Below are 22060 nucleotides of genomic sequence, written 5' to 3'. Positions count from 1 at the left end.
GATTTGGTTAAGCTATTGCATTTAGTTCATGACCAGATGAGTTCTTGGCATGCTATATGCATATTATCCTGACAAGTTCTTCATTCTTGTTGCAAAAGAGGTTATTGTGACTTTTATATATTTATTGCTTCCGAGAATTTCTTGAAATGTTGTGTTTAGAGTTCATTTATTGCGGGTGCTGTAATTGTTCCAATAAAAATTGATAACTGGATGCATCTGTGTTAGTATTACTCCCTTAGAACCAAAGGTAACTGTGACCTACATTGTGTGCTTTGCTAAGATGGGTTAGGTGTTTGTGTTTTGATTATGACCATATAGAGTTTTCCATGCTCTATGTATTATAGTCTACTCAGAAGGCCCTTTATGACCAAGATATTTACAAATAGGCATGAATATTTATATTTGGTGGTAAATATTTAATATAATTAATAGTTCATGTTTATTGTGAAAGATTTCCCTCAAGGGGTTAACTGTATACTGTATATGTAATTGCATATATGAATTAGATGAGTGGATAGCATGATGTATTCTTGTACATGCAAAGCCCAGCTGTAAATGGCTAATCAAGATTATTATCAATGCATGAACAGTGCTTGTATAATGGATATTACGCTAAAGTTGTTGAAAGCTTGTGGCTTTCACCCAGTACAATGTGGCATCTGTTGATGGACATTATGACAACTTCTGATGCAGATTTTAAGAACAAAGATTAAATGAAATACAAAAACAGCATTACTCGTTGGTTCTATCAGTTCATTATATTGCCTCTGGTTTCAGATGATATACATATATTTAAATGGAATGTTCTTTTTGATTGTTTTTATCTTTTATTCTCCATCACAGTATGTTTCTAGGTATATGGTTTAACAGTATTGCAGCACAATACTGGCTATATAGTGCCCGTTACAAGTTCAAATTTTAAATTTTTAATAGATCAAAAGAATCAAGTAAAAAGTAAAAAGTTGCAAGTAAAGTTAAGTTAGAATCATGTCAACATTTTGTTGTCAAGATCACATCAGTCTGAATTTGTTTTCTGCATGATTAATTATTAATGTTCACAATGGCTTCTGGAGACTTAAAATCTATGTTGGGGTGAGCTGTGTGATTGTTGATTATACTTTGATTTAGGCCTGTTTGGACCCATATCTATGTAAATGTATTTGTTTTTAAAGAAAGTTAAATATACTAACATTAATCAAGTGATGTTTCTTAAGCTTCACCCAGGTAAATAATTATTAATTAATTAACAAATTAATTTGTTATAAAATCACTTTCAAAATATGGTAATTAGTTATTTAAGAGATTTGTGTATCACAAATCAATCAATCAGTCAGTTAATCACAACCAGTAATTTAATACAAAAACTTTGACCAAGGTAAACTGTAGCATTTGATAAGCATAACTTACAGAGAAAGATTATGAAATGCCCAAACATTTTATGAGACTTTACACGAGAGTGTCAGATTTCAGCTATATGATAAAAACATGAGCAATTTAGATTTAACATAGGATGAATTGAATATGTGACCCACTTGTGTTTGTATGAAGTAGACATAACATTTATGTTATCAAGTAACTTTGTTCTGATCAAGTGTTACATCGAAACAAACTTGAAACATAAAGAGGTGCACATTTTGTTAATGATTTTATTAGTTGTCTGAGCTAGAACTTTTTCTACACAAAAGACACACTTCCATTTTTACAAAGTTTAATGAGTCAGCACTTGTACCAGTAATATTTCTTTAATAAATATTTATTTGCTGGGGTGCACAAATTGTAGTAGTTGTAATGCAGAAAGAAAGTCTTTTGACAAATTACAAGGGAAAAGAAAACATATTCTGACATGAATCAGCTACAGCCAGAATATGGAAATTTAAGCTTGAGGTTATGTACTATGTGTTGTTTTGTGTTTGGCCTTCCTATTATAAGGTGAGCAGCATTGTAATACAGTACTATGTACTCTGTGTTGTTCTTGGATGGGCCTTCCTTTAGAGTGAGCTTCATTCTTAAGTCAATGTACCCTGTGTTGTTCTTGGATGGGCCTTCGTTTAGAGTGAGCTTCATTCTTAAGCCAATGTACTCTGTGTTGTTCTTGGATGGGCCTTCCTTTAGAGTGATCTTCATTCTTAAGTCAGTGTACTCTATGTTGTTTTAGGATGGGTCTTCCTTTAGAGTGAGCTTCATTCTTAAGTCAATGTACTCTGTGTTGTTCTTGGATGGGCCTTCCTTTAGAGTGAGCTTCATTCTAAAGTAAATGTCCTCTGTGTTGTTCTTGTATGGGCCTTCCTTTAGAGTGAGCTTCATTCTTAAGTCTATGTACTGTGTGTTCTTCTGGGTTGGGCCTTCATTGAGAGTGAGTATCATTGGTAAGGTTATGTACTTGTTAATATTCTGGGTTGGTCCTTCATTGAAATAGAAGATCATTTTAAGGCTATGTATTTTGTATTGTTCAGTGTTGGTCCTTCAGTAAAAGTCAGCATCACTGTCAAAGTGAAGGAGTAAGTACCATATCTCCAGTTTGATTTTACATTATGTAGTAAGGTAAGCCAAAACATGAATGTTTATAATATACTGAATTTAATATCAACGATCTGTATTGATTTCCTAGTGGCTGGACCTTCAGCAGTACTATACTGCTCTTGATGTGAGTTTTGTGCAGGATCATCTGCGAACAGAGGTCTCATACCTGAAGCACAGTTGGCGTGGTTTAGGCCGACCAATAATTATTTTCTACATATCGTATCACCTGTTAGGTAAGCATGAGCTTATGAAGGGAACCATATGACACAGAAATGGCATTCAGATCAGTCTGGAACTTACTCAGCTGTCTGTTCTGTGTGCCAAACTATTGTTCCATTGTAGCCCCTGGTTATCTGATACTTATTATTAGATATAATTGGTTTCAAGCACATTATTGCTGGTAAATGGATCAAAATTATTTCATTTTTTTCATAAGTTTTAGTTCTCACTACACCTTATGGCATCAGCTTAAAAATTATTTGCTGGAAATCGGATCAGAGTGATTTTATTCCTTCCTAACTTAGAAGTTCTCAACTAGTTTTCTCAGTGTAACTGTAAACTCTATAATGTTTTTTGGTCCCATCGAAGTGATTGGTATGTTTGTGTCCCACCATATCTGAACAGGGAAACATAAGTTTACCCATGTCTCTTCATCCCACCAATGTCTGTCTGATTTAATTCTACTCAATAACTCTTTAAGAATTTATGGATTGTTGTCATATTTGGTAGATGACTTTATCAAGAAGATTCTGGTTATCTATTACTTTCACAATTTCCAATACAACTGAACTGACTTATTGCCCTGTTTGACTTAAATCTTTGACTTTCTGTGACAGCATATTGGCAGGAGCATTCATGTCATATGGACACTTTTCTGATTTATGTTGAAACAGAGCTTCCTGAAATGGGAGCTGGAATAGTTGGCTTGGAAAAATGACAATCAAATTGAATGTTACTCTCATATCTGATTGTGTACTCAGACTTTTAAAGCAAGTTGCTGAGATATCTGTAGTTAGCTGATAAGCTTGAAGCTGTTAATTCCCAGAGAATATAATTATCCAAAAACAGAAGCTCTGTTTTAGCATTAAAAACTGCAGTAATTTCACAGGGTCATGAGATGATGGCATTAAGTATTATGTTAATGCAGAACAGAATGGTTTAGAACTTGTAAGTTTGGAAGAATTAAATCATTTTGATTTAACTTTAAGTAGCATTGTGCTTTTATAAAATCGGATCTAGTAATAGGTACATATTTACCAGATGCCAGGATGGTGCTGAAATGGAGTTCTCAGGGTGTCATTAATTGTGGATATAGATGGAGATGTGAGGAAATTAGAAGGGGATGGGGGGCTTACTCATATAAAAATGATAGAATATCCCATCAGATTAGCCAGGGTCAGGAACAAAATTGCTAGGGAGAATCCTCCGACTTCTAATGACACTCCAAGTTGTTATTACATTCAGGTTAACCAAGATGTGATAATGATTAGCTGAGTTATAGTGCAGTTGACTAATAGATACATTGAAACCTCTCAAGACTGAAGCCCCAGTAATCCCCTTGAAACCATGTTGTGTTTATTGTCCAGAATTCTTTTTCTTTGATTTCAGTAAACTATAACTCTTTAAATTGAATATCCTACATCATGAAAAGTAAAATATTTCACAAATAGCAATTTTACATTAAATGCTTCAATAACAAAAATTTAGTAAGAGCATATAACCAACCAGTGATCTAGAAACATCTAAAGCCAGACAGAATAAAATAAAGTCCGACTAAGAAACATTCACAGATGCTAACATATCCTGATTATCACAGAAATTGATTGGATTTGGAACTTTTATTAAAACATATCAAGATTTACTGTTACAGTAAAACCTGATTTGAGTGACATCTGCTATCAGTGATCACCTATTATTTATGACAAAAGTCATCATGCTTGGATTAGCTTTTCACTGATGTGTCCAGTAGTTGTGAATTTTTGGTAATTATATACGTCAATATTGCCATGAATGAACATATTGCAAAACCAGATAAAAACACTACAGGCTTTTATTTCATCATTTGTAACTACAGTCACTGAGTTGAATTAGCAGGATGAGTGCAGATCATAAAGATTGGGAAGCTTAAAATAACGAGAGAAGATACTGAGCCAGGCTGCCAGTTTTCTTAAATTTATAAGATATGGTTGTATGCTACAGAACATAAGCCTGATTTAAGCGTGTCACAAACGGCTATAATATAGTACTAAGGTCATCTAAATCCCTATTATGATTAACCATTCTATCTTAAGGAATTAGCAGTTATGAATTCCCATAGATAGTTCAAAGGTTTGTGCTGTTTGTTTATCTGTTGCGAAAATTTGTGCAATACAGATAGTTTCATGGAGTGAGATCATCTCAGCCTTCTTTCACTGTATAGTGTTACAACTACTACATTAATTTGTTTGTGGGATTATTATATGTAACAACTGAGATGATGGGACCTTATCTTTTTCTCATGACTTATTTCTATTTGTTTGTATGAGTTAATTCTATAGCTATTGTACAAGTTTGTAATCATAGCTGTTTTATCAATGTTACTCTTGTTAAAACCCACTCAGTGCTGAACATGCCAGAGTCAGAGGTCTTTTATTTCCATCTTAATGCATATCAGGCATATTTTTTTAAGTTCTGCTCCGGTGGCCTATTCGTTAGAGCATCTGCCTCAGATGTAGAAGGTCATGGGTTCGAACCCCAGCCAAGTCATACCAATGACTTATAAAAATGGTACATGTACTAGCATCTGCCTTGCTTGGCACTCAGCATTATGTTAGTGTTGGGACCAGTCAGTCAGGATAATGTGACTGGGTGGAACATGATGCTACTTGTCTTTGGTATGATGCCCCACTGCTAGACATCACTGTAAACCTCCACACTGCAGACATCATAGCAATATGACTGAACAATTTTTAAAGCTACATTAAAAATCCAAATCACACACACACACACACACACACACACACACACACCAGAAGAGCTTATGTGATGGCCATTCATCCATTTGTCTTCTCTGGCATCCATTAGTACTATAATTTTTTAAAATCTATACTCGTCCTAAAAAGTTCAGAGTATTGCCACCAAACTAGTTGATCCTAAATGAAAATGGTGTGCCTCAGACATCCAGTTTAGATGCCCTGACAGCCATTTTTAAATCTTATTGCCTCTACTGCTCCAAAATAGATGGTCTTATCAAAATTGTTTTTTTTTATTTAAAAAGACTTCCTTTGAAGACTACTTGGTCTTATATAAGGTCTACCATGGTCACAAGATGGTTTCAACACTCAGCAGTTAAAATGAAGAAACAGTTTTATCTTGATTTCCCGGAATTTATTTCTGTCTGCAGAGCATTATTCACTTCAAGGTACTCTTGATTATATCCAATATTGCTGCCATGGTTGCCATCTCGAAAATCTTGTTAACATTTCTGCTTTTCAGTGAATGATCTTACTGACACTGGGTTTTCACTAAAAGACTTCTTATGATGGCTAGTTGGACTTAAAATGGTGCTGATCAGACATCCAGTATGGCCACTGTAGTGACCATTTTGAAATTTTTGTTATTGTTACACTTCCACAATAGGTGGTTTAATTGACATATTCTGTATACCCACTAGAAGAATTCTAATGATATTTAGTTGGGCCTAAATGAGAATGGTGCTGATAAAAAGGTAATGAAAACTGTGCTAATCCAACATCCAATATAGCCACCATTCCGTTAATCATGAAAACTTCTTACCATTCCTCCTACTGAACTGATAGTTTATCAACATGGGGTTTTCACTAACGACTTTATAGGATGCAATTGAAAATGGCCTTGATTTGACATCTAGTATAGTTGTCTTGCTGTTTCAAATTCATATTGCTTATCTTTTCAGTATGATGATCATATGGGCATGGGTTTTTAACTAAAAGACTTATTATGATGTCTAGTTGATCATGAGTGAATATGGTTCCTATCTGACCAACACTATAGTTGATGTCGTGGCTGTCTTCAAAATAATATTGCTACTCATCCTGGGTTGATGGTCATATCTGTGTGGGGTTTTCACCAGAGTTTAATTATTATTCTTGATTAGTCATTAATGATAAAAATTCTGATCTGATATCCTGTATGGTGTACATGGCAGTGACCTTGAAAATTGTACTGTTGCTGCTCATAATGATAAAAAAGTCACATCAGCATGGTGTTTTCACCAGAATTCTTACAGTGTTGAGTTGGTATTGAATGAAAATTATTTTTGTTTGCTCTTGAATAGATGGTCATAAGGGTTTTCACCAGAAAGTTTTCTTAGTTGTAGTTGGTCTTAAATGGAAATGATACTGATCTGGTGTCCATTTTGGACACTATGATGGCCATCTTGAACATTGTAATATGGCTACTGATTCATAGTGCATGGTTGTATACACATGGAATTTTTTAACAAATGACTTCTTATCATGTTTGGTTGTTCATGAACACAGTTTGTGCTGATCTTGCATCAAGTATGAACGCTCTGGTGGCCTAGTGGTTTGAGTTCCTATGTCATACCAAAGACATATAAAAATGGTACTAGCAGTGGCATCACTTAGTGCTCAGCATTAAGATGTTAGTGTTAGGACTGGTCAGCCTGGTGTCAGGATAGCGTGATGGAGTGTAACATCATGCTACATGTCGTGGCATGATGCCCCAATGCTAGATATCACTATAAACTGCCACACTGCATACATCTTAGCGATGTAACTAACTTTTTTAAAAGCTGCAATAAAATCCAAATCACACACATATACATACATGCATTCAGTATGACCACCTGATAGTTTCAACACTCAAAAACAGTCTTGAATTCATGGCAGTTCTTTTTGGCCATTAGAGCTTTAGTCCTTTTCAAGCATCCATTGTCCATTACAATTTATAACTACTTCTCCAGAGCTACTGTGAGGATTGCCACATAACTTTACAGTCACATTCAGCCTAAGGTCATGTTACAATTAATTATACTTTTGATATATACATTTTTATTGATATTTCTTTATAATTGCATTGTAATATTTTAACAAGAAATATGAATGAGCTTAAAATATATGTAGTTTAGTTACGTGTAGTTTACTTAAATCAAGTTGAATTTAAACCTTGAAAACTGTCCGTCCTGCACAACCTAGAATCACACATTGTGTAAGACCATGTTTGTTGATGTAAGTCGAATTGTGTTGGAACACGTTTTGCTATATGTGAGAGGCCATCTGATCACATCTCATTCTTCTTCTATAACAGAGAATCTCAATTAACCAAAAATTCTAAAAACCTGAAATGTATTACATTCCTATTTAATTACGTTCTTGATAGGTTTCACTGTATATGCTTTTGTCTGAAGTGTTGTATTTTGGGAATGTTTGATCTCTAAACAGATTTCATCACAAAAGTGTGTTTTGCTTCATTACTTCATGCATGAAATATTAGCAGTCTGATTCAGCCACCAGTTTTTTTCACGCTCATATGCCATATAAGAAATAGATAGGTTGCTAAAATACTCACTTGATACAAAGAGAGATCAAATTTTGATTGACATAAAGGGACTTAAGATTTTACTGTTCTTCACTGGATATGCTTTTTATCAAACAACTAGTGTATAGCTGTGTACCTGGTACAGTATACTCAGTGTAATCAGAATGCATCGCCCCCTTGATAACTCATACCCAGATAATTTGCATACCTACTTATAATGCAATGGCAGGTGTGGATCCCCTACATCTTTTTAGAAAAAGGCAAAAGAAATTAACCTTATTTGTTGAATGTGAAGAAATTTGCAGTCAAAATTGGTATATGAGACCCTGATATATTGAATGTTTTATATTTGAAAATGGTGGTTAGTGTCTGGAAATTTGAATTAACATATTCTCATCTTGTGATGAGACATTCTATGTTTTGTTACATTTACTTAGTACATGATATGTAACAATTGTTACATTTACTTAGTACATGGTATGTAACAATTGTTATATTTACTTAGTATATGTATGTATGTAACTATTGTTACATATGCTTAGTACATGGTATGTAACAATTGTTACATTTACTTAGTACATGGTATGTAACAATTGTTACATTTACTTAGCATATGGTATTTAACAATTGTTGATAAAATTAAACATAGTGAAAATGTCACCAAGGCCTACCAGTGTCAACACTTTAAGAGATAAATAGCAATGAAATAGATTTTGTCAAGTGAAATTTGTGTTTTAGTCATTTATTTTAATTCAGTTTCAGTGTAATCATCATAAATAAATACTGTACTCCATGCAGGCTACAATTAAACTATCATAAAGTATAATGATCAGTCAATGATATGATCAAAGGCAGCACACATACCCAAGAGTGAATTCAAAGCTTTGTTTGATAGATGTTGTTCGTTATGGAGAAGTGAGTTCTAAGTTTGTAGTGAACTTAAAATTCTTGAATTGGCACTCAGAGATTTGATCAAGGATGAGCAGAAGTTTCACTATTGGTTGTAATGAAATTATGGCATCATTATTTCCGTAACAAAACAATTTTCTGAATAAGAGGAATCTTTGTTGTGCAAAAGAGCGCTGACAATACAATGTTTTGCAGATACACATCAACTCACACGCATACGTGACATGTTGAAACCTCACGGAGCTATGTTTTTCACAATCTTTCATAGATTAGATGTCTTGAAAATAAAGCTAATTTATACTGAAAAGCAAACAGGTTCATTAAATAAAGCTGTTTGTTGACAATTATTCTCAGCATAATTACTGTAACAAGTAATTCAGCCATTAAACAGTTGCTATCCCCCATGGTCTTCTCAATGTCTAGCTTCATTCTTCAGAGGTATATTGGTAACTCATGCCGTTGCTTATAATGCTATGTTTTTGGACCTCATTGTTCATGAGTTATTGAGGGAGAGGTGTATGGTGTTTACTTCAGATCTATAAATATAAATATTTATAAAATATAAATATATTGCTCATTATAATGCTTGAGGCAATTTGAAATGAAGCATTTTTTTGTGCAATTTCTTAGATTTTGTACTGTATACTTTCAGAGAGCAGCTAACATAAAACAAGTGGTTCTTCATTGTAAGATGCTTTTATGTAGAGAAGGTATTTGCTTGAAATGAGTGAATACTGGATATATTTCATTGAGCTGGTAAAAAGCTCAGGAAAGGTCATGTTCAGTTGTCTTTCACTGTAAGATTTCTCAGTATGACACTGTCTGTGCTACAATACAGTAACAGTCATGAATAGGGTTCTCCCACTGTAAGATTTCTCAGCTACAGCACTGTCCATACTATAGTAAAAGTATGGTCAGTTGACCTTCACTATAAGGTGCTTAATTTTAACACTGTCCCAGCTATAATGCAGGTTTGATCATTGAGAAATTATGCATAGTGATTGTTCTCTTTTCAAACTTGATGCTTAATTTACTTAATGAATTTTAATTCCAGTGTTACCAGAAGCCATGTCATTGCGATTTCTCATTACATATGCGTGCTTGTGCATACAACATACCTAATGTATATGTCATGTAATATACTACATTAAAAAGCTGCCTTGTCTTAGCATCACCTGGTTCACTTAACATGTATACTTGCGTTTAGGACGAGCCCAGCTGCAAACTGAACAGGTCCAGATCTGCCGTCGCATGATGCACTGTCAGATGTGGGTCTGTGCAGTTTGTAGCTGCAGTAATCAGTAGAACAAACAGCATAGAACTTGATCTGCTCTGGCAGATCAGGATCTTTGTTGTTTGCAGTTTGACTTGACTTGTTAGCAAGTATATATGGTAGTTGGTTGGTCATTTTATTAGTATCAAAGAAGTTTAGATTATTTATTCCCTTTTTGTCAGTGAATTAGAATTGAATTTACAGATTTTCTTGTATCTTCCTTTAAAATTATTTAATAACAAAGTGTAACAGTTTTGATGCAAGTTTTCATCTTTATCCTAAATACGGTACTGCATTGTTTTTATATCATTACATTGTTATCAGAGATACACTAATCAGTACTTATTTATTCATTTCATTACCATATATCTTTCTCACGAGACTGACCAATGAAATTATTTTCGGGTGATAAAAGGTATTTTCAATTTTAAAGGGTTCGTTAAAGCACATAGTTCTGATACTGTTACATAGTCACAACTACTGCCTTCAGAGTATAAAGAGAGTACACTTACTAACTTGGTAATGAATATATTCTTACTTTCTTGCATGTACTCATATGCTTAATTAATACATTCTTTGAATGCATTTAATTATAATGAAGTGTGCATTTAATTATAATGAAGTGTTGATGTAATCTAATGTTCAAAATGCTTGGGATTATATCAGGTGACCATTTCTGTTACTATAAAAAGATAAAGTCATACAAATGTACTGAAATAGCATTATGGAGGACCTATATCCCTACATAAAAGTACTCAACACTTTATATTTGGCTTTGATCTTCCTTAGTACAGAAATTTACTAAATTTTTATATTGCAGAAATGAATGTATATTTTCAGTGATTATTTCCAGTTAATTTCTATTTAGAGAATGATAACATTTCATCACTTTTGAAATGCATAATTTATTATTGCATTTGCATACAAACCTGATGCTGGTTGAAGGGAAAGTGACTGGTGTGCACAACACCCATATTTATAACCTTCGGTTGCACTACACAGTGTAACACTCTGCCAGAATAGTACATATTGCAAAAAAGTATTTAAGACTCAATAAATATTAAATATCATTAAAATATAGAGTTTCAAAACAAACATTGAATGCTAATTATATTATTACAATCCTAATTACAAACGTGTGATCAAACACTAAAATCATTGTGTCATACATATAAACAGTAAACATTGACCTCCAAACAAGTTGGTGGTGTGGGAAAATTAGAACATGCACTATCCTAATGCATTATCCTTGCAGGAGATGGTATGTGCATTATTTTATTGTTGAGCATAACTTATTCTACGTAAAAACTAGTTATATCAACAATTTATTGGATTTCATTAATGCTTGTATACACCGCATAGTGGAAACCTGAGGTGCTCCAATACATAAATTGCCTCCAAAACAAAGATGGCGGACATCGTGAAATGCATTGAACATTGTACATAATATCAGTCATACAGAACTTATGTTTTGTAATACATCGAATTTAACATAGTCTCAGAATATCCATTTGTACATGAAACTATTATGTGTGTGATTTACAGCATTGAAACAATGTAAACAAATGATATGAGATATGACACACTAAAGCTGCCTATAATAATATAAATTGCATCCAAAACAAAGATGGCTGACATCGTCAAACACATTGAATGCTGTGCATAATATAAATGATACAGAACATTCTTTGGCAAAACATCTTACTTAACATAGTCTCAAACTACCCATCTGGACATGAAACTGATATATTTGTATTCAGGTACAATTCGTAACAATGTATTATTGAGTCTGTTCCCCAATTGTGCATGGACTTCAGTTTTTCATTCTTATTCTATGTGGTCATAATTTAGAAATATAGAAACTATTGTGTATTTCAGAAAATTCATTGGTTTTCAAAATATAAGAAAGATGGTTACTTTTAGAAAGATATGTAGACTGCCAATCATGACCTTTATTGTTATTAACTTTACAAGTATATAATACACTTTCTCGCTATGCAGCACTGCAGAATAGTGTAGTCCCTAATGAATTCCCTTTCTTGAGGAATTAATTTTCACATTGAAGATTCCTTGAACTTTTTAAAGAGAGTGATTTATAACAATTTGACTTATTATATTATGAATTTTATTCTTATTTTGCTTTATTTTTGTTTTGCATGTCTTTTTGTGACACCTTATTTTACTGTATAGTCAGGATTGTACTGATATGCCTTTAAACCCAATACATTCTTACCTCAGTTTAAGATCTTACAATGCTGTATTTCTTTATAGCTCCAAGGAGTAACTTTACAGTGAGGGTTTTATGTATTCAGATGGGAAGTTGTATAATTTAATATAGATGATTTTATAAGTGTTGCTTTGACCAGTTTTGAAATAGGAACAAGTCTACTACAGTTGAAATGTAGACATAAAAGTTGTGCAAATAATAATAATAATAATAATAATGAGGACATTGTATAGTGCCTAATCTCTAGAAGCTCTAAGCGCTTTACAACATTAGACAACACCTATAAGATAAAAAACATATAATAATATTATTACAAAAACAAACACCAAGAAATTAGAAAAACATTAAAAAATAAAAAACATGCTGAGAATATTAATAAGGAAACATTGTTAGGTCTTTAAGTTTGACTCATTTAAATAAGTTAACTGCAGAATGCCCAGAATATATATTCGTATAGTCAAAGCTAAGTTTTTGCAGATAAGTTAGAAAACAGCTTAAGTCTATTCTGGTACCCTATAATAATCTAAATCGATTCCATAGTTTAACATTCAGAAATGTAGAAAATAAATCTATTCAACAGTTTAACATAAAAAATGTTGAAAATCTGTGCTTGCTCAGTAAATTTACTGCATATATATAATCAGTCCTAACTACACACAATATTTTTAACTCACTATCAGTCTTGATAGTGGAAAGTGTCCCACGTGATCACACTTATTTAATCAGTTTGAGATCAGAAAGTTAAAGATAATTAAACAAATTAATTTGTTTAATGGTCTCTTGTTTTCTGATGGATTTCATCTTAGTTGGCGAGAGCTGATGAGTAACTTACCATATTCTATACCACACCAGTGACCTAGAGGTTAGAGTGCCTGCCTCGGATATGGGAGGTCATGGGTTTGATCCCATGTCAAGCCATACCAAGAATTGTACTAACAACTGCCTCGCTTGGTGCTCAGCATTATGAGGTTAGTGTTAGGACTTGTTGGCCTGGTGTCAGGATAATGTGACCGGGTAGGACATCATGCTGCATGTCTGCAGCATGATGTCCTAGTGCTAGACATCACTATAAACTGCCACACTGCAGACATCATAGCGATATGACTAAAAAATTGTTAAAGCTATGTTAAAAATCCAAATCACACGCGCACACACACACACACACACACCATATTCTATGTTTATCAGAATTCTTGATATCATTTTGCCAGAACTATTGATCCTGTGTCTAAACTCTCTGTAAAAGGTAAACTTTTCACTTGGGATTTTTGGCACATGCCAGTATTACCAATTGGGTTGCCAACCTTCAGTGCATGACACCTTGTGGCCAGGCTAGATAAGATAATTGTTTGTGACTAATTATACTATCATAACAAAGTGTATGATTCAAACCACAATTAGCAAACATTAAAGCTCATCCAAACTGCACTATGTCTTTAAAATTTTTTTTTACCCAACTTGTAAAGGTTAGCTTTTATAAGATGGACAAAAGGTAAAAGTTATACTATTTCAGTATTGGACATGGTCATCTGTGATTGAGAATGGGGGGGGTGTCTTCTCTTTAGTCTTTGTAAGAGGGTGAACACTGTATGGTTGAACCTTTCTAAGCAAAACATCCATATAAGGTATACCTGGTTTTGTAATTGATGACATTTAGGGACCAATTTCCTTAGGTTTACTGACAGGTGTTTTACCTCTTTATAATAGACTCTGTCCATAAAGAACATCATACTTGTGCCCTTTATAGAATGAAGGCACATGCCTTTACAGATTACCTCTGTCCACGCAGGTTTGGGTCTTGACTTGGCCAACATGGATGTTTGAGAAAGCTTGTCAGTAGCTTCCCTAAGGGTCATGATTCTTTCCAATGGTTGTTCTGGGTTCTTCTTCCATCAGATATACTGACTGCCATGTTATAGCCTATCATGGGCTGAAAAATGGCATTCAGCCCACAAAACCACAGACCTTAATAGAGTGGTTTTACTCTATACAAATACAGACTTATATATCCAAGTTTCAAATGCCCAAACCATTCTTTTCGCAACTCTATGAGTCTTACTAATCAGGATTACACTTTGTGAATTGATGGCCATAATGCTATTTGGATCAGGATGGTTATATGTGTTTGAAGCCCCCCCCCCCCCCATTTAAGCGTTCTTGAAGTGGCAATGTTGTTTAGAGGTTTGACCAAACGTTTGTTTTCAATTCTTTGAAATATGCTGTGATATTTCATTACTTTGCTTAGGATGTTATATTGCAGGACACTTTTACTAAAAATTAAACAAATGATTTTTAAACAAAATCTCATACCCCAGATGGAAGCAGTTGGCCTAATCCAACTCTTAGTATAGGGAGATAGGTTTAGTATATAACCACCTTGTCTGTTAGCATATGGCTTGTGAAAATGATGAACTTGTAGAAATACATATGGGTTTACATTCAATTCATTTGTAATAGGACAGATTTTTCTGATATGGGTTTTCATATTTTGACATGAATTTGATGGATTATTTTTATCATTTGGATACCGGGGCCCCGAGTGGCCGAGTGGTCTAAAGCGCTCACCGTTCCGGATCACTGCCATCTCACCTCTATCTGCATGTGTTCGAGTCCAAGGCTCGGCTGGCGTGGGTACATGGGAGAGCCTGCCAGTAGCTTCTTGTGGGTTGGTGGTTCTTCCCTGGGTTTTACAGGGTTCTTCCTCCACCAGTTATGCTGGTCACGATGTATAGCCTATCTTGTGCTGAAAAATGGTGTTAAACCTTAGAACAACAACAACAACAACAACAACATCATTTGGATACCATGCCCCATAGGACCATGTTTTGTTGATCAGCTGTTTTTTATTATTTCATGGATGGATTTCAGTCCCTCCATTTTTATGGCATAGTGTCCATTCTCTTTTACTAAATATAGTATGTATTGCTCATAATAGTAGTAAACTTTATGGTCTTGCATAAATTATTAATAAAGTAGATCCAATGGCCTTTCAGGTAAATCATGTATGCTGAGGATGGCATCTCAGATTAGGTAACTTGTTAGACTTTATAGTAGATGTCTTCCATAGATATTGTCTCACTGACAGTAGTGTTTGAAACAATGGTTGAAATGCCTTTTCAATGAAATCCCTACAGTAACTCTATAAATTTCGAAATTAGTGTTTTCAAATATTAATAAAAACACTTGTGTTGTAAATAAAGAAAAGAAAATTTAGAAAAGATTTTTTAAATTAATTGATGCAGTATATTTTGTAATAGTAAAAAACAAAACGACCATAAATTTTTCTGGAGTTGTTTTCTTCCATCTGATTTTATGTAAATTAATGTTACTTCAGCCTAGATTCATTAGTATTCTCCTTTCTTTGATGTATTGGAATTCAGATTCCAAAATAAACCTACACAATTCAGTGCATCTGCAGGTGTTAAAAAGTTGGAGAAGGATGAAGCAAGGAGAATTTTTACAATGCTTGTTCAGCCATACAAGTTCAGTTTTGAAAGCTGATTCCTAATTGAGATGGTTATGATAAATTATGCCTATGCAGGATAGAACATCTAGTGTACTTGTCTTGTATAACGATAATTAAATCTTTGAAGTTATCAGTGGTTCTGCAGTTCTTGACCAAAATGGAGTTCAAGCTGAGAAAGGACTTATTAAAAGAAAACATTTTATTAGCTTTCCACTGGAAGAGCATTTACTGTTAGATGTGGGAGAGAGACTGAGTTTTACAAAAAATATCAAATAAGGAGCACAACTTTAATGTCATTGTAATTAAGAAAGAATGTGTTAATATTGTAAGAAACTTCTTTTGGATATCCTTGCTATCAACATTCTGTGCTCTGTCAACTGTGTATACACCTGCCATTATGTTATGATATCCATCTATCTGCCCATCTGTATGTACCATTTCAATTCTGTGCAGTAATGTATCACTCACTGTAAACCATTCAAAGTTAACAAACTTAGCTGATTACTTGCATTTAGAGGAAGGAAAAACCCTGTTTAGTTTCAATTGTAAAGGTCATTGTGAATGAAAGAAATGCCTGCATAATAACTTGAGTTCTCCATCATCTATAACTACAAATCTTTGTGGATGACTTGTGTTCTGGATAAGGAAGAAGCCCAGTGATTTTGGGCGGAAGGTCAAGCTCACTCAGACTGGAAGAAAAGAAGTGGTGTCTGCAAACAAATGTTAGTGATCTACATAGAGGACTATTAAACATGGTTTGGGCATTTAATGTGCTTTTCATTGTACTCTTGCTTGTTTACAGAACTATTTTCGGTGTTTAACACTAACAACTGTATCACATAGCCATAGATGAGTCTCCACAATAGAAACAATTTAGATGTTTACAGTAATTGACATTTCTTGTGAAGGCCAAAGGCTTTAGGAACAAAACAGTCATATTTTGATTTAATCCAGCATCATATATTTTTTGAATGTTCAGTACTCCTAATAATTTATTGCTTAGTAATCAGGGAGTTTTGTTCTTTACATAAATTATCATGAAGTCAGCATGATATTTTAATAGTGGGAACTCATCTGTGGCAATGAATGGTGTTTAAATTTCTTTGTATTCCTTGACATTTCTTTTTTATGTTAGAAGCACATGACCATCATTTAGTTTCAACTAATTAATGAGAGTCCTGCTTTTAGTTTAAGCATAGAATATTTCCATTTGATGAGGGTTTATTCCAGTATTTAGACATTTTTGTAGAATTTCATTTTATATTGGAAATTACAGGCAGGCTCTGATTTTGACTAAAAACATTCACTACTGTGAATATCCGATTTTAAACGTTTAAATGTTGTAATAATTGTTTTGGATTTGAAAACTGTTTGGTTTGTTACTTGTCATTTTTAAGTTTACTCTTGATAAGCATTTATACACCTGTGCAATTTAGAGTTACTAATTTAACATAAATATATGTATTGTTCTGTACAGGTAAATAAGAGAATTCTGAATAAAAGTTTAAAATTTTTTTTATTTTATCAGAAGCTAGTTACTAATATAGCTATTTAGTTAGAGCAATATTCCTTACGCATTGGGATTCGCTAGAGAGACTTTATTTACAAATGATTGCTAAAATATGCTAGTATTAATCTTTATATTACACTGGTCAACAGTGAAATCATTACTGACTTGAAAAGGCCCTAATCTGTAGTATTTTGGTGTGCCGAACACGAATATAACCGTGAAAAATTTGTATTGGCTCTCGTTTTGAAGATATTCATATACCTCATTTTCTATGTTTCACTGTGTAAATTTCTCCAGTAGGACTACAGCAACATCCGGAATAATGATGTAACATTGCATAATACCATCATGCTCACATCATCCACAGTTGATTGCATCATTTTCTGATGCAATGCAATACTAATGCCATGCGGCTGCTGAAGTAAGTTGACGTCAGCAGTGTACTATACATGTGTAGGCCTATTATACTAATGCCAGGTGGCTGCTGAAGCTGACGTAAGCAGTGTACTATATAAAGCCCAATCAGATAGGTTCAGCATTTAAAATATTTTAGACGTTGTGCGAGACAGTTCAAGCTACTGTTACATAAAACTTATTATTTTATCCATTTACGTACAATAAAGAACAGTAATGCCTCGAAAGTGTGTTAATACCGCGGACAATTTTTGCTATATTTGTGGGGAAGTGACATTTGCCAACCAGAAGAAAAGTATCAATTCTCAAGTGAAGAAGGCATATCATCTTTACTTCGGATGCAAGGTTGGTGACCAAGACAAGCCTTGGGCTCCGCATATATGCTGTGCTACATGTACAATACAGCTTTCACAGTGGTTGAATTGCAAAAGGTCATCAATGCCGTTTGCAGTCCCAATGGTGTGGAGAGAGCCAAGCAACCACCTAAATGACTGTTACTTCTGCTTGGTTCCTCCTCTTTCCGGCGGAATAACGAAGCGAAAGAAGTCGAGAATAGTCTACCCAAACATTCCGTCTGCATTGAGACCAGTTCCACATGGTGAGGGACTTCCTATTCCAGAACCTCCAGCAGAATATTCTCTTGATTCATCTGACGAAGACAAAGGTGAGTCGACCTGTTCTTCTCCTGGTCCATCAGCATGCAGTGATCCAGATTTTCACTGTGGTGCATCATCAACCCCACACAGAATAACACAGGAAGAACTAAATGACCTGATTCGTGATTTGGACTTATCAAAGAACAAGGCAGAATTGCTAGGATCAAGACTCCAACAATTCTGTTCCGATATTGAGGGCCTCATGAATGCTTTAAAAATCACTCATGACCCACAAGAATGGAGACTATTTGTGGACTCTTCGAAACTGAGTCTCAAGGCTGTGCTTTTGCACAATGGAAACATTCTTCCATCTATTCCAGTAGCGTATGCTGTCCACATGAAAGAGACATACGATAACTTAAGGCAGCTACTGAATTCCATTGAGTATAACAAGTACAGCTGGCACCTCTGTGGTGATTTGAAGGTAGTTGCCCTTTTAATGGGACTGCAGCAAGGATATACAAAATACATGTGTTTCTTATGCGAGTGGGATAGCCGAGCAAGGGAAATGCACTACATGAGGAAGGAATGGACTCACAGGCAGAATGTAGCCATTGGAGAGAAGAATATCCAACACCCAGCTCTGGTTGAGGCTCAGAAAATCTTGCTACCACCCCTTCACATCAAACTAGGTTTGATGAAGAACTTCGTGAAAGCCATTGACCGGACTTTGCCAGCATTCCGATACCTGCATGAAAAATTCCCTCGACTCAGCGAAGCAAAGATTAAAGAGGGAGTTTTTGTGGGTCCTCAGATTCGAGAGCTTTTCAAAGATGACCGGTTCAACAACTTGCTGGAAGGTGACGCGAAACAAGCATGGAATGCTTTTCGCCTAGTTTCTACAAACTTCCTCGGAAATGTTAGGGCAGAAAACTATAAGGAACTAGTAGAAGACATGTTGATGAAGTATAAGAAACTTGGCTGCAATATGTCTCTAAAGATTCACTTCCTTCATTCCCATTTGGATTTCTTTCCTAGCAACTGTGGTATTGTTAGTGATGAACACGGCGAACGTTTTCATCAAGATATCGCAACAATGGAACAAAGATACCAGGGAAAATGGTCCACTACAATGCTGGCTGACTACTGCTGGACACTCCTCAGAGATGCTCCGGAACAGCTGTACAAGAGACAGGCGAAGAAATCTAAGATGTAGTCAATGACTTGATTTTTTATAGGTAGGCTATTACAGTTGACCTTTTACTATTGGAATGCATTTCGTTATGTAAACATTAATTTCTTGCAGATTACAAAAAAACTAGAGCCAATTTTGCAATTTGACTGTCATATTCGTGTTCAGCACATAAAAATTGATAAGAATTGACTAATTTTATTTCAGTAACATGACTTTTGTAAAAATTTGTTGTCCAGTGTTATCTATATGTATTTTTGGTTGACAAAGGATTTAAAATTTTTGATTAACATTAAAAATGTTTATATTAAATATTTCACAAGTGAGAATTCTTATTAAACTTTAAGAAAAATTTAAAAGAAAACCTAATTAAAATGATTCATTAGAGTAATCAATAATCAATGTATTAACATCTCTTATTATCCCTGTAACAGATCAGTTTCATGAACCACCAAGCACACTGGTGGCAACCATTAAGAAACTTCAGAGTGGATACATAGCTGGAACCAGGTAATATGTCAGTTCATGAGTCTGTCTGTCATTGTTGATGTCAGTGCATCTGCTTGTCTATCTGCCTGTTTTTGTCTGTTTGTCCCACTTTCCCTCTCTCTCTTTCATGATACTTGTGCATATTTTTGTGCTTAAAGATCAAAAGCATATTTGGGAAAGAGACAATATTGATGTATATGTCCTTAACTAGATTACCAGATTAAAGTATTTTTAGGAAATCATTTGTATTTATGCCACTATATCCCTGGATTGGGGGCCCCCGAGTGGCCGAGTGGTCTAAATCGCTCACCGTTCTGGATCACTGCCATCTCACTTCTGTCTGCGTGGGTTCGAGTCCAAGGCTTGGCTAGTGTTGGTATGTGGGAAAGCCTGCCAGTAGCTTCTCGTAGGTTGGTGGTTCTTCCCTGGGTTTTCCAGGGTTCTTCCTCCACCAGTTATACTGGCCGCCATGTATAGCCTATCTTGTGCTGAAAAATGGCATTAAACCCTAGAACAACAACAACAACAATATCCCTGGAATAATAGTAGTTATCTATGGAATATCATCATTTGTTTCTACAATTTTTTAGTGTGTATTGAAGAGTAGCAAGTATATATATATATATGGAAGGTCATAGGGCTCTTTGCAATTGGAGGCAATAAGACCCTTGCATGAGGGGTCATTATCTGATGGGAGGCAGCAAGGCTCTTGTTATGAGAGGCTACTGTAATTATAGGAGATTACAAAGCTCTTCATAAGAGATGCCACTGTCCAAAAGGAGACAATACAATGCTTCTCAGGAGTGGCCATTGTCTGATGGAGAACCACAAAGTTCTTCATGAGAGGTTGCTGTCTGATGGAAGGTTACGAAGCTCATCTCAAGAAAAGCCAGTGTCTGATGGAAGGCTGCAAGGCCCCTCACAAGAAACCCAACTAAGGCCACAGAGCTCTTTACAAGAAAGACCACTGATGAGAATTGCAGACCCTTCTCATGAGAGGCCACTGCTTGATGGGAGATTGCAGAGCCCCTCTCAGTAAAAGCCACTGTCTGTTTGGAAGTCACAAGGCCCCTGTCAGGAGAGGCAGCTGTCTGAGGTAAAGTCACAAGTCATTCATAAGAGAGGCAAATGTCTGATTGGAGGCCACAATGATCTCTCTTATGTAAGGCCACTGTCTCTGGATAATATGGGAATTATTCAAGGTATTCTCACAACAATTGTCAGAAAACATGGCTAAATGTTGTACTCAAAAGTCAGTGTTCTTGGATATGAATGAGCTTTGTGTCGTATATACTTGATTGTGAGTTAACTCGACCATGAGTAGACCCCACCAGTTTTTAGGGCTGCAAAAACCTCATTTTTGTTTGACTCTTCTATAAGTTGGCATGTATTTTGCAGGTCAGATCCATCTGAAAGGGTGATTTATCATAATTGAGACAGAGTTGCATTTGTAAAAAAAACAAAAAAACCCCAGAAAACCCAAACTTGAATGATAGACAGGAAAAAAGAAGACAAAACAAGTGTAACATATATTCAGTTATTTTATTGAGTGAAATATGTAACAAATAAATTGATAACTTAATTTTTTCCATGTTTGTTTAATAAAATCCATAATTCGTGGCATTTTTCAAATCAGTTTATAGGAAGTATCCATGATTTATACTGTAAGTCACATATTGGTATAAAAATAGTAACTCGGAATGATCCAATTCACTATATCCTATGATATATTAATTCCATGTCTTACAAGTAAAGAATTAAAGTAAAGTCCACACTTTTCTGATTGACGGTTTCCTATAAATGTCACTGTCTAGTGTTATCTGGTACAATGCCAAGAACGTATCCTCATCATCTGAATAAAAAATTCTGAAATCCTCCGTCGGCATCTGGTAAATGTAAACATTGTCTGACTCTAATTCCTCGTCTTTTCTGTCATCTGTGTGT

General features: G+C 34.8%; 1 protein-coding gene across 9 annotated transcripts in view; it reads left to right on the top strand.

The window, feature by feature from the left end:
- Window positions 1-22060, top strand: part of LOC149797543 (putative phosphorylase b kinase regulatory subunit alpha) — a 180993-nt gene that overhangs the window by 52609 nt on the left and 106324 nt on the right. For 8 of the 9 annotated variants that reach the window (XM_089962407.1, XM_089962413.1, XM_089962410.1 and 5 more), the window contains exon 16: window positions 20062-20137. In XM_089962407.1, coding sequence (XP_089818533.1) covers window positions 20062-20137 — 76 coding nt within the window. Of the gene's footprint in view, window positions 1-2608; window positions 2754-20061; window positions 20138-22060 lie in introns of all 9 variants that reach the window. The other variant, XM_089962405.1, reaches the window with a different exon arrangement.

This window comes from Sinohyriopsis cumingii, chromosome 6 (genome assembly GCF_028554795.1).
Source record: "Sinohyriopsis cumingii isolate HCF-2022 chromosome 6, ASM2855479v2, whole genome shotgun sequence".
Lineage (NCBI taxonomy): Eukaryota > Metazoa > Mollusca > Bivalvia > Unionida > Unionidae > Sinohyriopsis > Sinohyriopsis cumingii.
The sequence above is the reverse complement of the archived record's forward strand: the minus strand, read 5'-3'. Positions and strand labels throughout refer to the sequence as shown.